This window comes from Apium graveolens, unplaced genomic scaffold, assembly GCF_009905375.1.
Source record: "Apium graveolens cultivar Ventura unplaced genomic scaffold, ASM990537v1 ctg7062, whole genome shotgun sequence".
Lineage (NCBI taxonomy): Eukaryota > Viridiplantae > Streptophyta > Magnoliopsida > Apiales > Apiaceae > Apium > Apium graveolens.
The window spans coordinates 38,791-56,577 of NW_027420009.1; the positions used below are offsets into that span (position 1 = coordinate 38,791).

The window sequence follows — 17,787 nt, forward strand, 5'->3', positions numbered from 1 at the left end:
TGATGGACGGAATAGCAAAAATATTTAGGCATGTGAAATACGATGCTATAATACTTGATGTTGATATAAATACTTGTATGTTTTGTTCTCCTATGACAGACCTCTATAGTTCAGAGGTAGATTCCAAGCCAGATATTTTATGGCAATAAATTTTTTCGTATATACAATTCTCTTCAATTCGTTCTTTTCTCTTCTTTTCATTTCATATAAACTGAGAAGAACAACCCTTCCAGAAGGGGAGGTATTACCGAATGACTATCTATCTGTGTGATAGAAGCCTAGTAGGATACCATCTATTGTTTAATTGCTTGTCAAGTACTAAAGGCTGGCCACCTTCTGTACTAACTATGCGATATAACAAGTGTTCATGATCATAGTGATCTCTCAATAAATTCTTTTACTTCTATATGAAGGATTAAGCTTTCGAAGATAGAAACAGCTGAAAAAGGAGTAGTAAAATTTTGGTGGTATTCGGAATGGAAACACATTCGTGATACTAAGGTTGACGTGGTTATTAAAAGGTTATAGAACGCTAACGAGCCAAAGGTATAACCAGTATAATATTAGGAACGAAAGGTGATAGCGATTACGAACTGGAAAAGAATGGGTATTAAGAAGCAAAAGCTCTAATGCTAAAAGCTATAATGAGAGTCTGTGCAATAGACTTGAAAGAATTTGGAATGATCACTTAACACGGATTGAGTTTTCTTACGACAATAGATCATATGTCAGTATTGAGATATCGCCTTATGAGATCCTTGAGGGAAGACAATGTCGATCTCCCTTATGTTAGGATGAAGTTGTAGAGCGCAAGATGCTCGGACCCGCAGAAGTCCAAAGGACCAGGGATATAATAGATCTAATCAGAGGACGGCTGGTAGTAACCCAAGATGGACATAAGAGGTATGCTGATTTGACTCAAAAAGGACAAAGAGTATGAAATAGGGGACCTAGTAATGGTATAGGTATCCCTTGGAAAGGATTGATGAGGTTCGGAAAGAAAGGAAAGCTAAGTCTACAATTTGTTGGACCCTTGGATATATTAAGACGTTTTGGGAAGTTAGCATATGAGCTAGCCCTACCCCCGAACATGTAGCAAGTCATAACGTGTTCCACGTATCAATGTTAGGGAAGTATAATTCAGATGCCAGATAGATAGGGGCATATGAGCGCATAGACACGCAACCCGACTTAACCTATATGGAGCAACCAGGAAGGGTTATAGAGTAAAAAGGAACAAGTGCTTAGGAGAAGGGTTATCAAACTAGGCAGAGTTTGGTGGTAGGACCACAATGTGGGAAAATTTACTCGAGAGTTAGAAAGTGCAATGCTAAGAGAGTATCCCTATTCATTTTCTATCTGATTCCGGGACGGAATCCTTTTAAGGAGGGGAGACTGTAATAACCCCAAATTTTGGAAATTTTTGAAACCCTTATGAATAGTGTTTTTGCTAAATGAGAAAACTTTTCATGCCACACTATGTAGGGATTCTGTTATGGATATTCTGAGATTTTATTAGTACTCTATATGGTATATAAGTGTATGTAAAGATCGTCAGAATCCAATTTCGAACACTTTGATTTTTCCCTGAAATCCACTAGATACGGAAATAATCGAGTATAAGGTAACAGGATAAAAAGGATTTAAATTAAAGGATTATAAGAGAGGATCATAAAATGAATATAATATATTGAGAAAGGTTAAGGGAACCTAAGTAATAAGATCCCGGGTATAATCCCTCAAACGATGAACGAAAACGAAAGTTAAGCGAACCGTATAACAGATCAGCGGTCATTAGGCAAACAATTAGGAAGTTAATCAAAGGGATTAGAGATGATGGTGTCATCCAACCAATAGAAAGAGGACAAAGGAGGGGTGATGACATCACAAAGTGATGCAAACATGACATAAGAGGGAAGGAAATGTGGTGGAATATTAACCACACAAAAATCAAGGTTAAATTGGTAATTAACCAAAAACAAATCAAACATTCAACCAACCAAGCCAAACAATTCATTTTTCATCAAAACAAGAACACAAGGCATTTTATTTTCTTCATGCTCTCGGCTTTTTACTATTTCAAAGAAAATAATTTTCAAAATTCAAGTTCAAGTCTTCTTAAATTGGTAAGATAATTCCCTAGTATTCCCTATGCATAGTTATGGCTATTCTATGAGTTTAAGCCTCCAAATCATTCACAATCTTCTTTAAGAAATCAATGAAGAAGACAATGAATAGTGACTTCAAGAATTTTAACTTGATTTTCTTGTTTTTCCTTTAAGATCCAAGAATCCCTAAGTCATCTCAAGGCTTCTTAAGGCTTCCTAGCTACTCACACCACTTCAAGGAAGGTATATCATCTCCAAAACCTAGCTTTATTTTGTTAAATAGGATGATTTTAGTTGTTATGGTGATATAGTAGCTTAATGCTTGTTGGTTTAGAATTTGGGTTGGAGTGGTAGTGATATGGATGGTGAATCTTGTTGTTTTGGTTAAAAGAACTTAAGTATAGTTAAATTCAAGCTTTGGCATAAGTATAAATGTTAATATTGAATTGATTGGGGCTGTTATGATGTGGTATGGATGGAGTTTGGATTGGGATGTGATTGTGGCTTGATTATGGGTTGAATTGGAAGGGTGTAAAATTGGGAAATCGCGTAAACATAGCTGTCGTAATGTCCGATTTACTTTAGGCTGTTTTTGTTCTTAACATTAGGACCTGTGAACTCACTGCTAGGTTTTGACCATTGCCATGATTAGATAGTTCATGTTACGAGCTTCGTTTTGATATGTAGTTCGTTTGATTCCGATGTACGGTTTAGGAGAAACGGCCGTTTTAAGTAACGGCGTTTCGCGAACGAAACATTATCCCTCGCCTTACTTTGAAACATTGGTTAAGGACCCTAAAGGACTAATTGGAGTATGAATCATTTATGTAAAGTGTATTAGGCAAATGGTAAGGCACTCGCGAGAGAATCGTTTTAAAACTCTTAAAGGTTAAATTATTAAAAATGGTGGAGCCGAGGGAACTCGAGCGGCTTAAGTAAAGCATTAAGTGCAAAGCGAGCGTTAGAGTCTAGATTGGTTAAAGTATAGATTCATAAGCAACTTTGGTTTAATTGCGACTTATATGTTGTTTATAGGTTTCCAGACTCGTACTAAGCCATTTGTCACCCCCAGTTGCTCAGGCAAGTTTTCTACCCGTTATACTGTTGTTGTGATGTATATATGTATATGCATTATCTTGTGATAGATGCATGTTGGTTAATTAGCAAATGTTGCGATATATTGGAGTATGCTGATATGGTATATATATGCATGCCTGTTTCGTATTCTTGCCATATATATCTGTTGATTTAGTTGATAATACCTATGCTAGAGAATAACAGTAATTTGCATATACCCTTAGTATAGGGACCCAAAGGTGAAAATATTTTCTAAAACCGGGAGTCGAGGATCCCGAGTAGATTTTATATATATATATATATATATATATATATGGTTATAGTTTTCAAAACTATTAATCGAATAAGGTTTATTCGATAACTTTATTTTATTATTGAATATTATATCGAATATTCATCCGAGGACTTATGACTCCTTTATATTATTTATTGAATATTATTTCGAATATTCATCCGAGGACTTATGACTCCTTTATATTATTTATTGAATATTATTTCGAATATTTATTCGAGGGCTTATGACTCAGTTTATATTATTTAATGATTATTAATTGGATATTCATTTGAGGATGTAGGACTCCTTTATTTTATTTAATGAATATTAGTTATAATATTCATTCGAGGTATTATGACTCCGCTTATTACTTAATAATATTCTTTATTTTATTAAAGAATAATGTGTCGAAAATCAAACTTATTTTTTATTATTCAAATAAGATATTACTTTCGTATAAGTATATCTTTGATTATTTACTATCCATTTCAAGTAAATTTTCCAACTTCTACCTCAAGTATTCTTTATGAGAATATTATTTAAATAATAATATTCAGATATTTCTTTTTATTGAGACTGATTTACTTTATTAAATCAGCATTATTCCAAACACTCTTTAAAGTGTTTTCGAGTCTTTAAAATGATTTTTTTTAAAAAGTTAGAGCGGATCCCAAAACTCATTTTTATATTTAAGATCTTCCTTTTTAAAGGGGATTCAAATACTCGCTCAAAACCTGGGGGATCCAGCTCTGTGGTCTGTTTTACATTCGCAACATGGTTGCAGTTTTGAGAAAATAAGTGAATTGATTACTTACCCAACGTTCGGGAAGTAAGCCCATCTAATTGAGTCGGCATAAGCGACAGGCCGGGGTACGGTCTATCAAAGTGTAAGTGGCTGGGTGGCAGTCCATCAACGCGTAAGAGGCCGGGTGGCGGTCCAGCATAAGGTCCTAATACGACCAGGGTGATGACCGGTGGGGGATTCATCCATCTACTAGTAGAAAAGGTTACTTATTGGTATCTTTGTCTAATCAGCAAGATATCGGGTTTATGCCAAAATTCTTTTCTTTCCAAATTTATTGAATATTGCAACTCTGTTCATACTTTACATGACAGAGGTTTTCAGGAAATGTATGGGAGATATATATGAATATATTTATATATCGGGACTTGATGAAGTATCTCGTAACTTCATTATTTATAATGATATTCAAAGATTGAATCTATTCAAATCTTGTCTTGTAGTCTCATCTATGTGATGAACTTTTGAAACTGATTATAACTTGAACGGTGGTAATTCAAGTAGTATTTGGGAAAGATATAAGTATATTGGGGTATCTTGTAACTTCATCTTTTAAACTTATATCTAGTTAATAATTGTCTTATGAATGACAAAGATTTTCAGAAAAGCGTTGAGATAAGGTTAGATATATGAGATCACCTTGCAACGATAGTTTTATACAGTTATAAACTGGAACTTTGTGTATATTATGCATGGAAGAGGACTTCCAAGATTTTGAAAAGTATATATGTATATATACTGAATATTTTGCGACTTCATCGCATTAAGATATCAAACTTGGTTCATTTCTTTTGACCAAGACTTTCATGAGTACTATGAGAAGGCTCATATATTGTTAATCATTATACATATTATTTTGGTGGGCTTGTTGCCCACCCTTGCTTTCTTCTTTCATCACACAACATCAGATAGACAAGATGAACATGACCAAGCTCCCGATTCGCAAGCGGTTAAAAAACGTTCTGCAGTCTTCTGGAAGCGTTGATATCGTTGTAGCTGATGAAGGAACTACCAATAGGCTAGGCTTTCAACTTCTGATGTACCAGATTATGTATATTTATGAATTGTAATAATGGCAAAGAAATGTAAATTTATTCAGAAAACCTTTTAGGGTGTATTGGCAGATAATTGTAGAATAAAATGACTTGTGATTATTTTTGGATGTTCATCTCTGAGACTATAACTTGTGGTGTGTGTGTTTATTGTGGGGTCACAGTACAGAGTAGTTGATTGTTTAATAAGATTGGGTGTTGTTAAGGGAAATGGAACTCGTGACAACCCGGATCCCTGACCCTGGATTTGGGGGTGTTACACTCGCGGATCGTCGGGTCTGCGGGAACACATAATTTCCCACCCAACCATATCACAACCTCATCATCAACACGAAAATGTGTTTGCTTTCCGCCTGCCACCTTCCTACTCAGAGCGTCTGCAACTACATTTGCCTTTCCTGGATGATACTGAATATTAGCATCATGATCATTAAGAAGTTCAAGCCACGTTCGCTGCCTCATATTAAGCTCCTTTTGAGTAAAAATGTATTTGAGATTCATGTGATCAGTGAAGATGTCACAAGTCTCTCTATACGAATAATGCCTCCAAATCTTCAAAGCAAAGACCACTGCTGCTAACTCCAAGTCATGGGTAGGATAGTTTACCTCATAGGGTTTGATCCGTCTAGAGGTGTAAGAAATCACCTTCACATGCTGTATAAGGACACACCCCAATCCTTTCTTAGAAACATCACTATAAACCTGAAAACCTCTACTCCCTGATGAAAACACAAGTATTGGAGCAGACACCAACCTCTTCTTCAACTCTTGAAAGCTCTTCTCACGATCATCATTCCACTCAAACTTAGTGTCCTTCCTCATGAGCTGAGTCAATGGCAAAGCAATGGAAGAGAAACCTTCCATAAAGAGCCTATAATAACCTGCTAAACCCAAGAAACTCTTCACCTCTGTGGCATTTCTAGGTCTTGGCCCATTAGTCATAGCCTTGACTTTCGCAGGATCCAATTCAATGCCTCTACCAGATACAATATGCCCCAAGAATGCCACCTCCTCCGACCAGAATTCACACTTGGAAAATTTCGCAAACAACTTCTTCTCCCTTAAAATTTCAAGTAAGGTACGTAAATGTTCCTCATGCACCTCTCTGCTCCTAGAGTATATCAATATATCATCGATGAAGACTACCAAAAATTTATCCAGATAATCATGAAAGGCCTGATTCATCAAATCCATAAATACCGCTTGTACATTCGTCAACCCAAAGGACATCACGAGAAACTCATAATGACCATAACGAGTATGAAATGCAGTGTTCGGAATATTCTCTTCTCTTACTCGTAACTGATGGTAACCAGATCTCAAATCTATCTTAGAAAAGTACTTCGCCCCTTGTAACTGATCAAACGTCATCAATGCATGGCAAAGGATACCTATTTCTGACAATCACCTTATTCAACTCCCTATAGTCAATGCACAATCTCATGGAACCATCATTCTTCTTTACAAACAACACAGGAGCGCTCCAGAGAGACACACTTGGCCTGATAAATCTCCTATCCAATAACTCTTGCAACTGCTCCTTCAATTCCTGTAACTCAAGTGGTGTCATCCGGTAAGGTGCCTTAGAAATTGGCTCGACACCTGGTACAAGTTCGATAGTAAACTCCACCTCTCTATGTGGTGGCAAACCTGGTAGCTCATCGGGGAACACATCTTCATACTCCCTCACAACTGGATAATCCTCGATGCGAGGTTCGTCCTTTGATGTACCCTTCACGAAAGTAAGGTAGCCATCACAACCCTTGGATAAAAGTTTCTCGCCTTTAGAGCATAAATTAATTTAACCTCCCCTTCCGGCTGAGACCCTTGATATACAAATTCTCGTTTATCTGCATCCCTAAAGATCACCCTCTTTCCTTGACAATCAATTGTGGCACGATGTTCACTCAACCAATCCATGCCCAAGATAATATCAAAGTCATGCATCTCCATCGGAAGCAAGTTAACCTTATAATTTCTATCTCCAACAATAATCGGACACTCTTTATATACATCAGATATAATAACAGAATTCCCCATCGGGGTAGCAATAGACATATGAAGATATAATAATGTAGGTGCAATGCCAAGATGACGAACAAATGATAAAGACACAACAGAATGGGTCGAACCAGTATCAAATAACACATAAAGCATCACGTCTACCAACAAGAAGTGTTTTTGAAACAGTACTTGAATTAGATACGGCCTGATTTGCTGTCAATGCAAACACTCTGGCTGTAGGATTCTGCTGACTGCCACTGCCACTACCACCGCCAGCTCCTCCTCCACCAGTGTTGCGTGACACTGTACAATCCTTTGCCCTATGGGACATGCTAACACACAAGAAACACGCGCAAGTCTGTCTGTAACAAGCTCTACCTGGATGATGTCCACCACATGTAGCACAAGGAGCCACTGGAATCATATTGGGGTTTCCCCCATACACTAAGTTACGGCTCTGCCCATATTGACGATTCCGCCACTGCCTAGGCTGCTACTGTCACTGAAACTACTGATTTTGATTATGACCAACATACTAATTCCGACCATGAAATGACTGACCACCCCCGTTCTGACTCTATTCGTGCCACTGTCCCTGCTGACCACTGTGACCTCCATACCACTGTCTACCATGTGCAAAACCCTGATCATCCATAGTCCTCTTACTACCGATGTTAGACCTGGAAGTCCTAAAATCTATGCGCTCCTTCTCAACATCCTCTGCTGCATCAGCCACCTCTTCCATATTATCAAATTTAAAAGAAATTATGGAACCCCTCAAATAAGACTTCAACCCTCATTTAAATTTATCAGCCTGCTGTGCAGTAGTCCCTGCAACTGTCCCAGCAAATCCAGCCAACCTTATAAACCTCGCCATATAATCAGTAATGCTCTCATCATGGTGCTGCACAATAGAATGACATCCCTCAAATAAGCCTCCCTATCAGCATTAGAGAAGTACTGCTCATAAAACACCTCCTTGAATCCCTGCCATTCCAAAGCCTCTGCATACTGCTCCCCTATAGTAGCTTTCACTCCTCTCCACCACCTCTGAGCATCCCCTTCCAACTTATACACAGCTAACCTGACCTTCTGAATCTCATCACAACCCAGTGCATCAAAAATCTTCTCGAGATGAACAATCCAATTTTCAGCATCAATAGGAGTCGGTGCTGAACTAAAGGAGTCTGATTTCTGCTTCACAAACCTCTCCAACCATACAAATGGTTCCAAATGATGGCCCTAACCATTCTGATTCTGATTACCATTTCCATTTTGATTTACTTGTCCTTTCTGATTTCCCTCGCCATTCTGATTTCCTTGTCCATTTTTATTTCCCTCGCCATTCTGATTTTCTTGGTTTGCCAAGGCCTGCTGTACAGCCTGAGCCACTTCTTGCCCTATCATCTCAATAAGCTGAGCGGGGTCAATGTGAAAATGATCACGTCTAGGAGGCATCTATAATATAAGATAACGAACGAATGAAGATTACGAGAATAAATATGAGGAATCAGTTACAAACAAATTTTGAAAAGATGAAGCGGAATGAAATGATAAAGAGTAGAATGAAACGAAATTAAATAGAACACCCTTCCTATCGTCTACCCAAACTCACAGGTTAACCTAAGTAGGTTTTCTACAAGAAAGAACCTAAGCTCTGATGCCATCTCTATAACACCCCTTTCTTAAAATAGAAGGGTGATATTACTTAAAATCCAAAAACCTGCAAACAGAGCGCTAACATATTTCCTAAATAAAAATTAAACAGTCTAAAGATCTCCAAAGTAATAAATTAAATCTCTGAACATTTCAAACCAATAATATAAATTCCAAAATCTCTAATAAATAATTAAGTCTACATAATAATAGAAGTCTGAAATTCTAAGAACGAAATAAAGGGAAACTCTCCATCACACAGTCCCAGACCCCCTAAGCACCTGCCGGAAAAAGAATACGACATGAGCCAAATGCGCAGTACAGATTTGGAGTACAGTTTATAAATCAAGAGATCAGAAGTAAATAATCATGCAATTTATAATAAAACAACAAATTTAAAAATAAGTAAGGCTGAAGCAACGAGTGCTTAACATATTTCATACCGAGATCAGAACAGATACAAATACACACATCATAGGGTACCTAATTTGTGCAACATAATGGATAAAATGTACGGCATATACGACGTCACCATAATCAAATCATAAATCAAACTCTGAGTGCACCCACGTATCCTGAACAAATATCAAATACGCAAAAGTTTTTCATAAGAGCTAACAGAAGGATACGCTGTGACCTATCACACTGTCACGGAAGTGTCATGTCACTGGTGCCGCAATGACATGGCTGTAGTACCCCTACAGCTGATTAACTCGGTATACCCTATATCGCTATAAGGGTCAAATAAAAATATTCACGCGAAATTTTAAAATCACCTAAGACAAATATTTCAGATTTCCAAAACATATTGTGTCATAAATATTTTTTAAAAACCTCATAAACAGATATCTAATATTTTCAAAATTAATTTTTAAAATAATTTTCAGAAATTAAAACGGTCAAAGCAAATATTAACGGAATGTACAAAGAGTAGAACGAAATGAATCAAATAAATATAATGGACAAGCGGAGTAGCGCTAAATAAAAAGGGGACAAAATTCGTAACTTGAAAATGCAAACTCTAACACTAATGGAATCCACAACCACAACACAAAATTCCTGGCCCACGATCTAAATACAAAATTTTAATTTATTATTTTATGTATTTTATATAGTAATTTATTAATTAATCATTATTACTTGTAAATTATTTACATAGTTTTTAACCCAATTAGGACACAACTACTCATTATTACGACCACAGGTTTAATGCTTGCTAATTAAACATGTTGATCAAATAAGTCTGAATGTACATACTAATCTAGAGGTTGGTGATCTTGCTAATAAAATACTAAAAATAATAATAATAAACATGACTATGCATACGAAAGTCATGTCCTTGCATAAGTCAAACAAAAGTAAAGTAATAAACAAATATTTAAGTAAATAACTTCTCAGTTTGGCTAAACATATACATCTCACGGACACAAATTTATACTTTAATATATAACAAGCTTACATAGTTTAACCACTTAAAATACATTTATAATTTAATATATTATAATACAAGTAATCGAACATTTCATAAATCACATAATTACAAGTCATTCATATAAAGACTAAACAAAGATTATATCTAATTACAAACTAAATTAATTTATCAATATATTTAACACACGACATCAACAGTTATACAGGATAAATTACAGAGGTCTCTAAACTGATACACCCAAAAGACTTAAACAAATCATGTACATATCTAAGTAATCTTGAAACCTTAAAACAAGAATTCATATTCCAACACTTAATAACAACACTTAATAACAGAGACAGTGATTATATTAATAAAATAATGAGCCAATCCAAAATTAAACACATAGAATATAAAATAATAGAATGCACAAGAACCTATTGTCATGTATGCACATAATATAATAATAATAAAACCTAAATCATGATTTGACTTAACACATACACACTCCCTATTTCATAGATCTCATAAAACACCACTATAACATGACTTAAATAATTATACAACACTGTAGGAGTAGTACTTGCTCTCCATGATATTGTATAAAACAAAAGAGCGCTTAAAAAATTATAGTTTCAACCAACGTCCCAGTTTCTTTTTTTACTTTTCTTTCCACCTTGCTTTTCTCCTCTCTCGCCGCAAGCCTTGCTCTAGGGTTTTACTCTTTTTTTACTAGCTTATTGTGTTATATATATATATAGCACAAAACATCCTCTAAATATTAAAATTAGAATTTTAATAATTAAGTGCACATCATTATCACTCCTTTACCTTTTCTAATTTAATCAATATATTTAATAACTTATTCTTATTCAAAATCTAATTCAAAACTTCTTATTATTATTGTTATTATGACTATTATTTTATTATTATTATTATTATTATTATTATTATTATTTTCTATTTTCTTAATAATATTAAATAAATAACGAGATAATTTGAGTAAATATATAGAAGAGTAACTAGTAAAATAATTTTAGCGTTTAATAATTTAGTTGTACATACATATTTCTGTAACATGTTTAAAATAAATTTTTTTAGATAAACTATATTTAAAGATGGAAAATAAAATATGAATAGGTTGAATAATGAAACTTTATAATTTTATGACTATAAATATATATACAATTTTGTCACTTTTATTAGAAAATCCAATTAATAATTATATACAAAAAATTTAAAAAACATTCTACAAAATAACTGATAAATAAGTTCTAGTCAGGAGTCTTTTCTTTATTCATGTAACATCTACTCTATTGATATTGGATTGAGTGAGATATAGTTAAAGGCCGAATTAAGTCTGCCGAAGATCAAGCCCCACAATCCGTATTCATATTTATCGTTATGGAATCAGGTACACTTCCGTATTACAATTATTATGTAATCTTGATAATATCGCATAAGATAATCCTAATTATATATTTAGATCTAATGAGTGCTATCCGAGTTAATCTTATATTGAATTATTAGGGTTGATCATAATTCACATTATTGTTATCGGAAAATTAAAATTCATGTAATATATGTTCCAACTTTTTTTCCGACAGAACCTTAAGTTCAGTACTTGGTTTTAGGAGTGTGTACATGCATTTTTTTAGCGTAGGTAACCCGCAGCCGCTACTATTTGGGTGCGCACTGGTAAAATCTACGGGCTCACGCAATAGCCTACAAATCACGTGAACCAAGGTAAATCGTATTTAAGCGACATGTTCTGACTCAGGAGGCATAATAATAAATTTTTCGCTCGTGAAATTCGAACCTGTGACCAAGATATCCTTCCTTTTACCCTTGCGGGCGAGTATGCACATTTATTTGTATAGATAGTTCACGACTTCACGGTAATTAAAACAAAACTACAATTAAAACAAAACTACCACATCTTGTTATCTTGTTCTGATGTATCGTTATAGCAAATGAAGTGCATAATTTAAGATATATGCAACCACCATATGTGATTGTGATTTAAGTGCACGTTAGAAAATATTAAAATAAGTAACTTATTACTTAAACCGAATAAGGGATTTATAAGTAATAAGTTGATAAATATTTAAAAGTTATACAAATGTTTGCCTAACATGTCCTAAGTTTTTTTTTCTTGTGCTGGTAGCGTATAAACGATTTTTTTTGACAAACAAGAAGATTTTATTAATTGGCCTCAACCATAATAACAGTCTCAACACCAATTAGAAATAGAGCTCCTATCAAAAACCCGATCCGAAAATGAATATGACAATCTAGCTAACTTGTGAGCGGAAATAACACGGAAATTGTGTTTAATTCGACCAAACTACGCCGGCATTCCTCAATAACACGTCCAAACGGAGACACCTTAAGGACTTTGCTACGAATTGCCTGAACAACCACCAGGCTGTCCGACTCAATCACCACCTGCACCATTTTCTTTGTTTAATCCAGCTCAGTGCTTCCTTGATAGGAAAGGCTTCAACCAATTCTGCCGAAAACAAACCACCCAACTGAATTGTACAAGCCAAAATTAATTCTCCTTTATCATCCCTAGCTATCATACCTATCCCCGAAGCATGAAACTCAGTAAATGTAGCTCCGTCGACTGTGATCTTGATTATGTCCATCTGTGGTTTTGCCCAAAATACAGCACCATCTCCCTGAACTAGGTTAGGGTAAGAAATGCCGGTATAACCTCTGTGAGCTAATCTCCATTGTACAAGATACTGTTTTGCCGATGCTATGACCACATTAGTTTAAGTGTATTTGTTGTTTCACACCAAATCATTCCTCGCCTTCCATATCGCCCAACTAACCGAAGCAATCTCAACTCGTCTTTCATTGTTACAATATATGAGCACCTTTTCCCACCACTGGGTGAGATCCTCACTTACCGCACAGTTTACTTCCGGAAGAACTCGTTGCCAACATTGCTGAGCTCCGGACATAAAACCAGAACATGAATAATTGTCTCCTCGTATAGATTACATCTCGGGCATATGCAGTTGATAAGAACATTTCATTGAGCAAGCATATACCTCGTTGGTAGGCAATTAGATAAGGACCTCCACACAAAGTTTAATACTTTCGGAGGAGCTTTAAGTTTCCAAATCTTACCCCAGAAGCTTGAATTGTCCTGCTGTCTCCCACGATTTTTTTGAGCCTGCAAAAGCCTATAAGAATTTTTCACTGAATAATGACCTGATGCTTCTTTGCTCTAGTACGGAACATCTTGATCCCCTACTTGACCTATTCGGGAAGCTGCGAATACAGCTCTGGTCTCTTTCATTTAACAAGTCAGCTAAAATATCTTCATCCCATCCACTTTGATATGTAGTCATAATTGAAGCAACTTTTGTATTATCGAGACTCCTGGAATTCGATGTAATAAATGGGTTATGATCATCAAGTAGCCAAGGTTGACCCAAGATGTTTATAAAATCCCCAGAACCCACCTTCCATCTCATCCCAGACTTAATCAAGTCTTTAGCTTCCAATATACTCCTCCAAACAAAGCTAGGATTATTGCCAGCTTCAGCCTCCAGAAACGTACCTTTGGGAAAATATCGAGCCTTATAAAGCCTACTCACCAAACTGTTTGGATTTGATACGAATCTCCATCCTTGCTTACCCAACATGGCGATGTTGAAGTCTCTGAAATCCCGGAAACCCATGCCTCCTGTTGCTTTGTGACGAGACAAACGCTCCCAACTCATCCAATGGATACCTCGCTTTTCACTTGAACTTGAATTTCACCAAAATTTAGATATAGATCTTTCCAGGTCTCTCGTAATATCCAGTGGAAAAATGAATACACTCATAGCATAGGTGGGTAAGGACTGAACCACCGATTTCACTAAGACTTCTTTCCCGAGATCAATTTCCCATCCCAACTTAAAATGCACTTTTTCACCTTATCTTTCAGAAACCCGAGTGTAGAAACTTTACTCCTGCCCATCATATTTGGGAATCCCAAATATATACAGTCTTTATCCGTTTCTACCATTTGAAGAATCTGACATATCTGCTGCTTACAGTCCTGCCTTATGTTTGAGCTGAAGAAAATTGAGGATTTCAGCAAGTTCACTTTTTGACCTGAAGCCACCTCAAAAGTACGCAGAATTGTTAGAATCCGTCGTGCCTCTGTCTCATTAGCTCTATAATATAGATAAGAATCATCAGCAAAAAAACATGTGAGAAATCTTTGGCGCCTGACGACAAACCTTAACACGTTGAATCAAATTCTGGTTTTCATTTCTCCGAATCAGAGCAGAGAGAACTTCAGCACATAGAATAAATAAATATGGAGATAACAGATCCCCTTGACGGATGCCTCGAGTAGGATAGATTGGACCAAGCTCTCTTTTAGCATGAATGATATGATATGACACTGAGTTAACACACTTCATTATCAGAAATACCCACCATTCATGAAAACCCATTTACAAAAGAATTGCTACGAGATAGTTCCACTCTACTCTGTCATAGGCCTTGCTCATATCTACTTTTATAGCCATATAATCTTCTCTACCTCTTCTCTTACGCTTTAAATAATGCATAACTTCATAGGAGACCATTACATTGTCTGAAATAAGCCTCCCAGGTATAAAAGCACTTTGATTTTCTGACACAACCAACTCCAAAAGACACTTCATTCTATTTGCAATTACTTTTGTAATAATCTTTATAAGAACATTGCAAAAAGATATTTGTCTTAGATCGCTCATCAAAGATGGGGATTTTTTCTTCGGAATTAACACAATATTAGTATCATTTAGACCATTACCCAAAACACCCTCAGTAAAGAATTGGTGTACCATTGTTACAATGTCTCTTCCCACAATACTCCAATGCTTCTGAAAGAACGTTGGGGTCATACCATCTGGCCCCGGTGATTTGTCAGGCTGCATTTGGAACAGAGCCTCCTTGACTTCCTCCTCCGTGATTTGCTTCAGTAGAGTTTCGTTCTGAGCTTGAGTTATGGTTGAAGGAATGCAGTGCACTACTTCCTGCCACTCAGATTCTGTTGTGCTGAATAATCTTGAGAAAAACCCTTAATAAGCTCAGATATGCCGTTATCCTAATCTACCCATTGTCCTTCCCCATTCTGCAATCTATGTATTTGATTATTTCATTTTCGAGTACTAGCAAATGCATGAAAATATCGGCTATTCTAATCGCCGGCTTGAAGCCACAGTTGTTTTGCACGTTGACGCCAGAACACCTCCCACTGATTAAGAATTAAAGCCATTTTCTTACTTGCCTCATTATACCTCTTTAAACCCTCTGTATCCCTTTTGCCTCTATATCGCCTCAAATCTTCCTTTAAAGTCCTAATTCTACCACTGAAATTACTAGTCACTTCTTTTCCCCAAAGAGCCAATTTATCGCCACATAGCTGCACTTTTTGTTGGATGCTTAGTCCACTGTCACCTTCCCAATTATCCTTAACCAACTGAGCGCACATAGGGTCCAATAACCATGCGTTCTCGAAATAAAATTTGTAAGGAATATTCCATTTACATTCTTGTTGTGGAACGAAGAATATAGGACTATGATTCGAAGCTGCTCCCTCCAAATTATACAATTTTGCCACTGGGAAACATTGCATCCACAAACTCGATGTGAGAGCTCTATCTAGCCGGACCTCCATCCAATTTTCTGTACCAGCTCCCCATTCCCAAGTAAATTGATGCCCGGTAATGTTCCCATCAATAAGTCCTGCATCTTGAAGAGCCTCATTAAATCCATCTATGAGCCATCTTGGATATGGCAGACCTCCTACTTTGTCATTCACATACATGACATTATTTAGATCCCCCACAACACACCACGGGAGGTTTGAATCCCGTGCTAAGTGACGTAAAAGATCCCAAGTTTTAGTTCTATTAGCTCGATTAGGTTCTCCATAAATCCCAGTTAATCTCCATTGATGCATTCCATCCACATTAACCTCCACATCTATATGATTTTGAGAAAAAAACTCATCAACTTTGCATGATCATGCTCCTTCCACAATAGAGCTAAACCACCACTTCTTCTTATTGGCTCAATAATAACCAGACCTTCAAAACTGATGAGCCAATAATAATATTATTATTAGACTATAGTTTTAAGAGATGATCTTCTTTGCTTAATTAGCCAACCCCTTCAAATGGGATTGTTGTCTTTTATTTATACTAAGTCCCAAATGGGCTCAAACCTTACAATGTGGGCCTTCTTGGGCTTTACATAATGTATTGTAATTATTCTAACTATAATTCCTTTGGGCCGTCTTGTCCTGGTCCAACATTAGTCCCCCTCCTTGTTTTGCGCAATATCTTTCGTGCTTTTCACCCTTGCGTTTTGAATTCCGAGATTTTTGTCTTGATACCTGAATAAAGTTAGTGACCGGACAGGATAATAAAATGAAGGGAAAAATCAGTGAAAAAACGAACAAATGAAGCAAAAGAAAAATAAGAAATAACTGTTAATTCGAGATAGGAGTCAACTGTGTGTGCCCGAAAAAAGAAAGGAATTAAACGCAATGCTTTTTGTCTTGTTGTTGTTCTCTCGCCTTTCTTTTTCTTTTTCTCTTTTTTTTTTGAAGGTATATATCCGTTCATGTGTGTTTTTGAATTTGTTTTTCCAGGCTTTTTTTTTGCAGATTTCTGGGCTAACCTCTTCGACTTCCTCTCCAGGCATCTAAAAGGGGATTGCTGCGCGTCCTTGGCTTGCATTGTAAGTCGTTTACTCTCTCTCTCTCTACCTTCGTCGTCGTCGTCGCATAGTGCCACCAATCGGGACCCCGGGAAGCGACCGCTAGAGGAGGGTGACGAGGAGTCCGTTTTGAACTTGGATAATCTGGAGATCCCAGACCTAGGTCAGTGTGGATCTTTTGATTTCTTAGGGAGTGATGAGTTTTTGAAGGGGGTGCCTCCAGGTCCTATGCCCTCTCCACCCCTAAGTCCTCGTACCCTGGAACTTAGGAATAGAACGGTCGAGGAAAGTCTTCGGCTAGGTAGGATCGAATTTGAGAGCAAACCTAGTCTAAACTATCTTAGTTATTACATCACCGTCGATCCCCCTGCGAGTAAGTTGGAGAAGTACATCGACTTGTCTAATGGCTACCGGTATCGAGTGCCGACAGCAGATGAGAGGGTTTGGATGATGCCCGAGTTCGGGATGCATGGGGTTGCGATGATAATGTTTTAGTTTGGTCTTCGTTTGCCGATGCATCCGTTCTTCCTGACGATGTATGAGGCTATCGGTTGTGGTCTAGGGCAGCTGACACCGAATTCTGTTGCTCAGTTAAGTGGTTTTATGGCGCTGTGCTATGATAAGGGTCGATCACCGACTCTGAAATTATTTTTCTCTATTTATGGTGTGCGGTATTATGG

General features: G+C 36.6%; 2 protein-coding genes across 2 annotated transcripts; both read right to left on the reverse strand.

Moving 5' to 3' along the window:
• Window positions 1-8,113: 8,113 nt before the first annotated feature.
• On the reverse strand, window positions 8,114-14,082 carry LOC141703747 (uncharacterized). Its single transcript, XM_074507177.1, has 7 exons — window positions 13,680-14,082; window positions 13,526-13,581; window positions 13,225-13,341; window positions 12,892-13,134; window positions 12,728-12,832; window positions 8,602-8,775; window positions 8,114-8,221 (listed from the first exon to the last, which is right to left on the reverse strand). The coding sequence occupies exons 1-7, from the start codon at window positions 14,080-14,082 to the stop codon at window positions 8,114-8,116; spliced, it is 1,206 nt and encodes a 401-aa protein (XP_074363278.1).
• A 1,499-nt stretch (window positions 14,083-15,581) lies between these two features.
• Window positions 15,582-16,346, reverse strand: LOC141703748 (uncharacterized). The gene has a single exon (XM_074507179.1). It carries the CDS (start codon window positions 16,344-16,346, stop codon window positions 15,582-15,584), a length of 765 nt encoding a protein of 254 aa, XP_074363280.1.
• Window positions 16,347-17,787: the final 1,441 nt, after the last annotated feature.

Coding starts and splice junctions, on each gene's coding strand:
- LOC141703747 (XM_074507177.1), bottom strand. CDS start 14,082: ATGGGTTTCCGGGATTTCAGAGACTTCAACATCGCCATGTTGGGTAAG. Junction 13,582..13,679: donor AAATGAAAGAGACCAGAGCT/GTATTCGCAGCT, acceptor AAATTCTTATAG/GCTTTTGCAGGCTCAAAAAA. Junction 8,222..8,601: donor AGGGAAATCAGAAAGGACAA/GTAAATCAAAAT, acceptor TCTATTGTGCAG/CACCATGATGAGAGCATTAC.
- LOC141703748 (XM_074507179.1), bottom strand. CDS start 16,346: ATGCATCAATGGAGATTAACTGGGATTTATGGAGAACCTAATCGAGCT.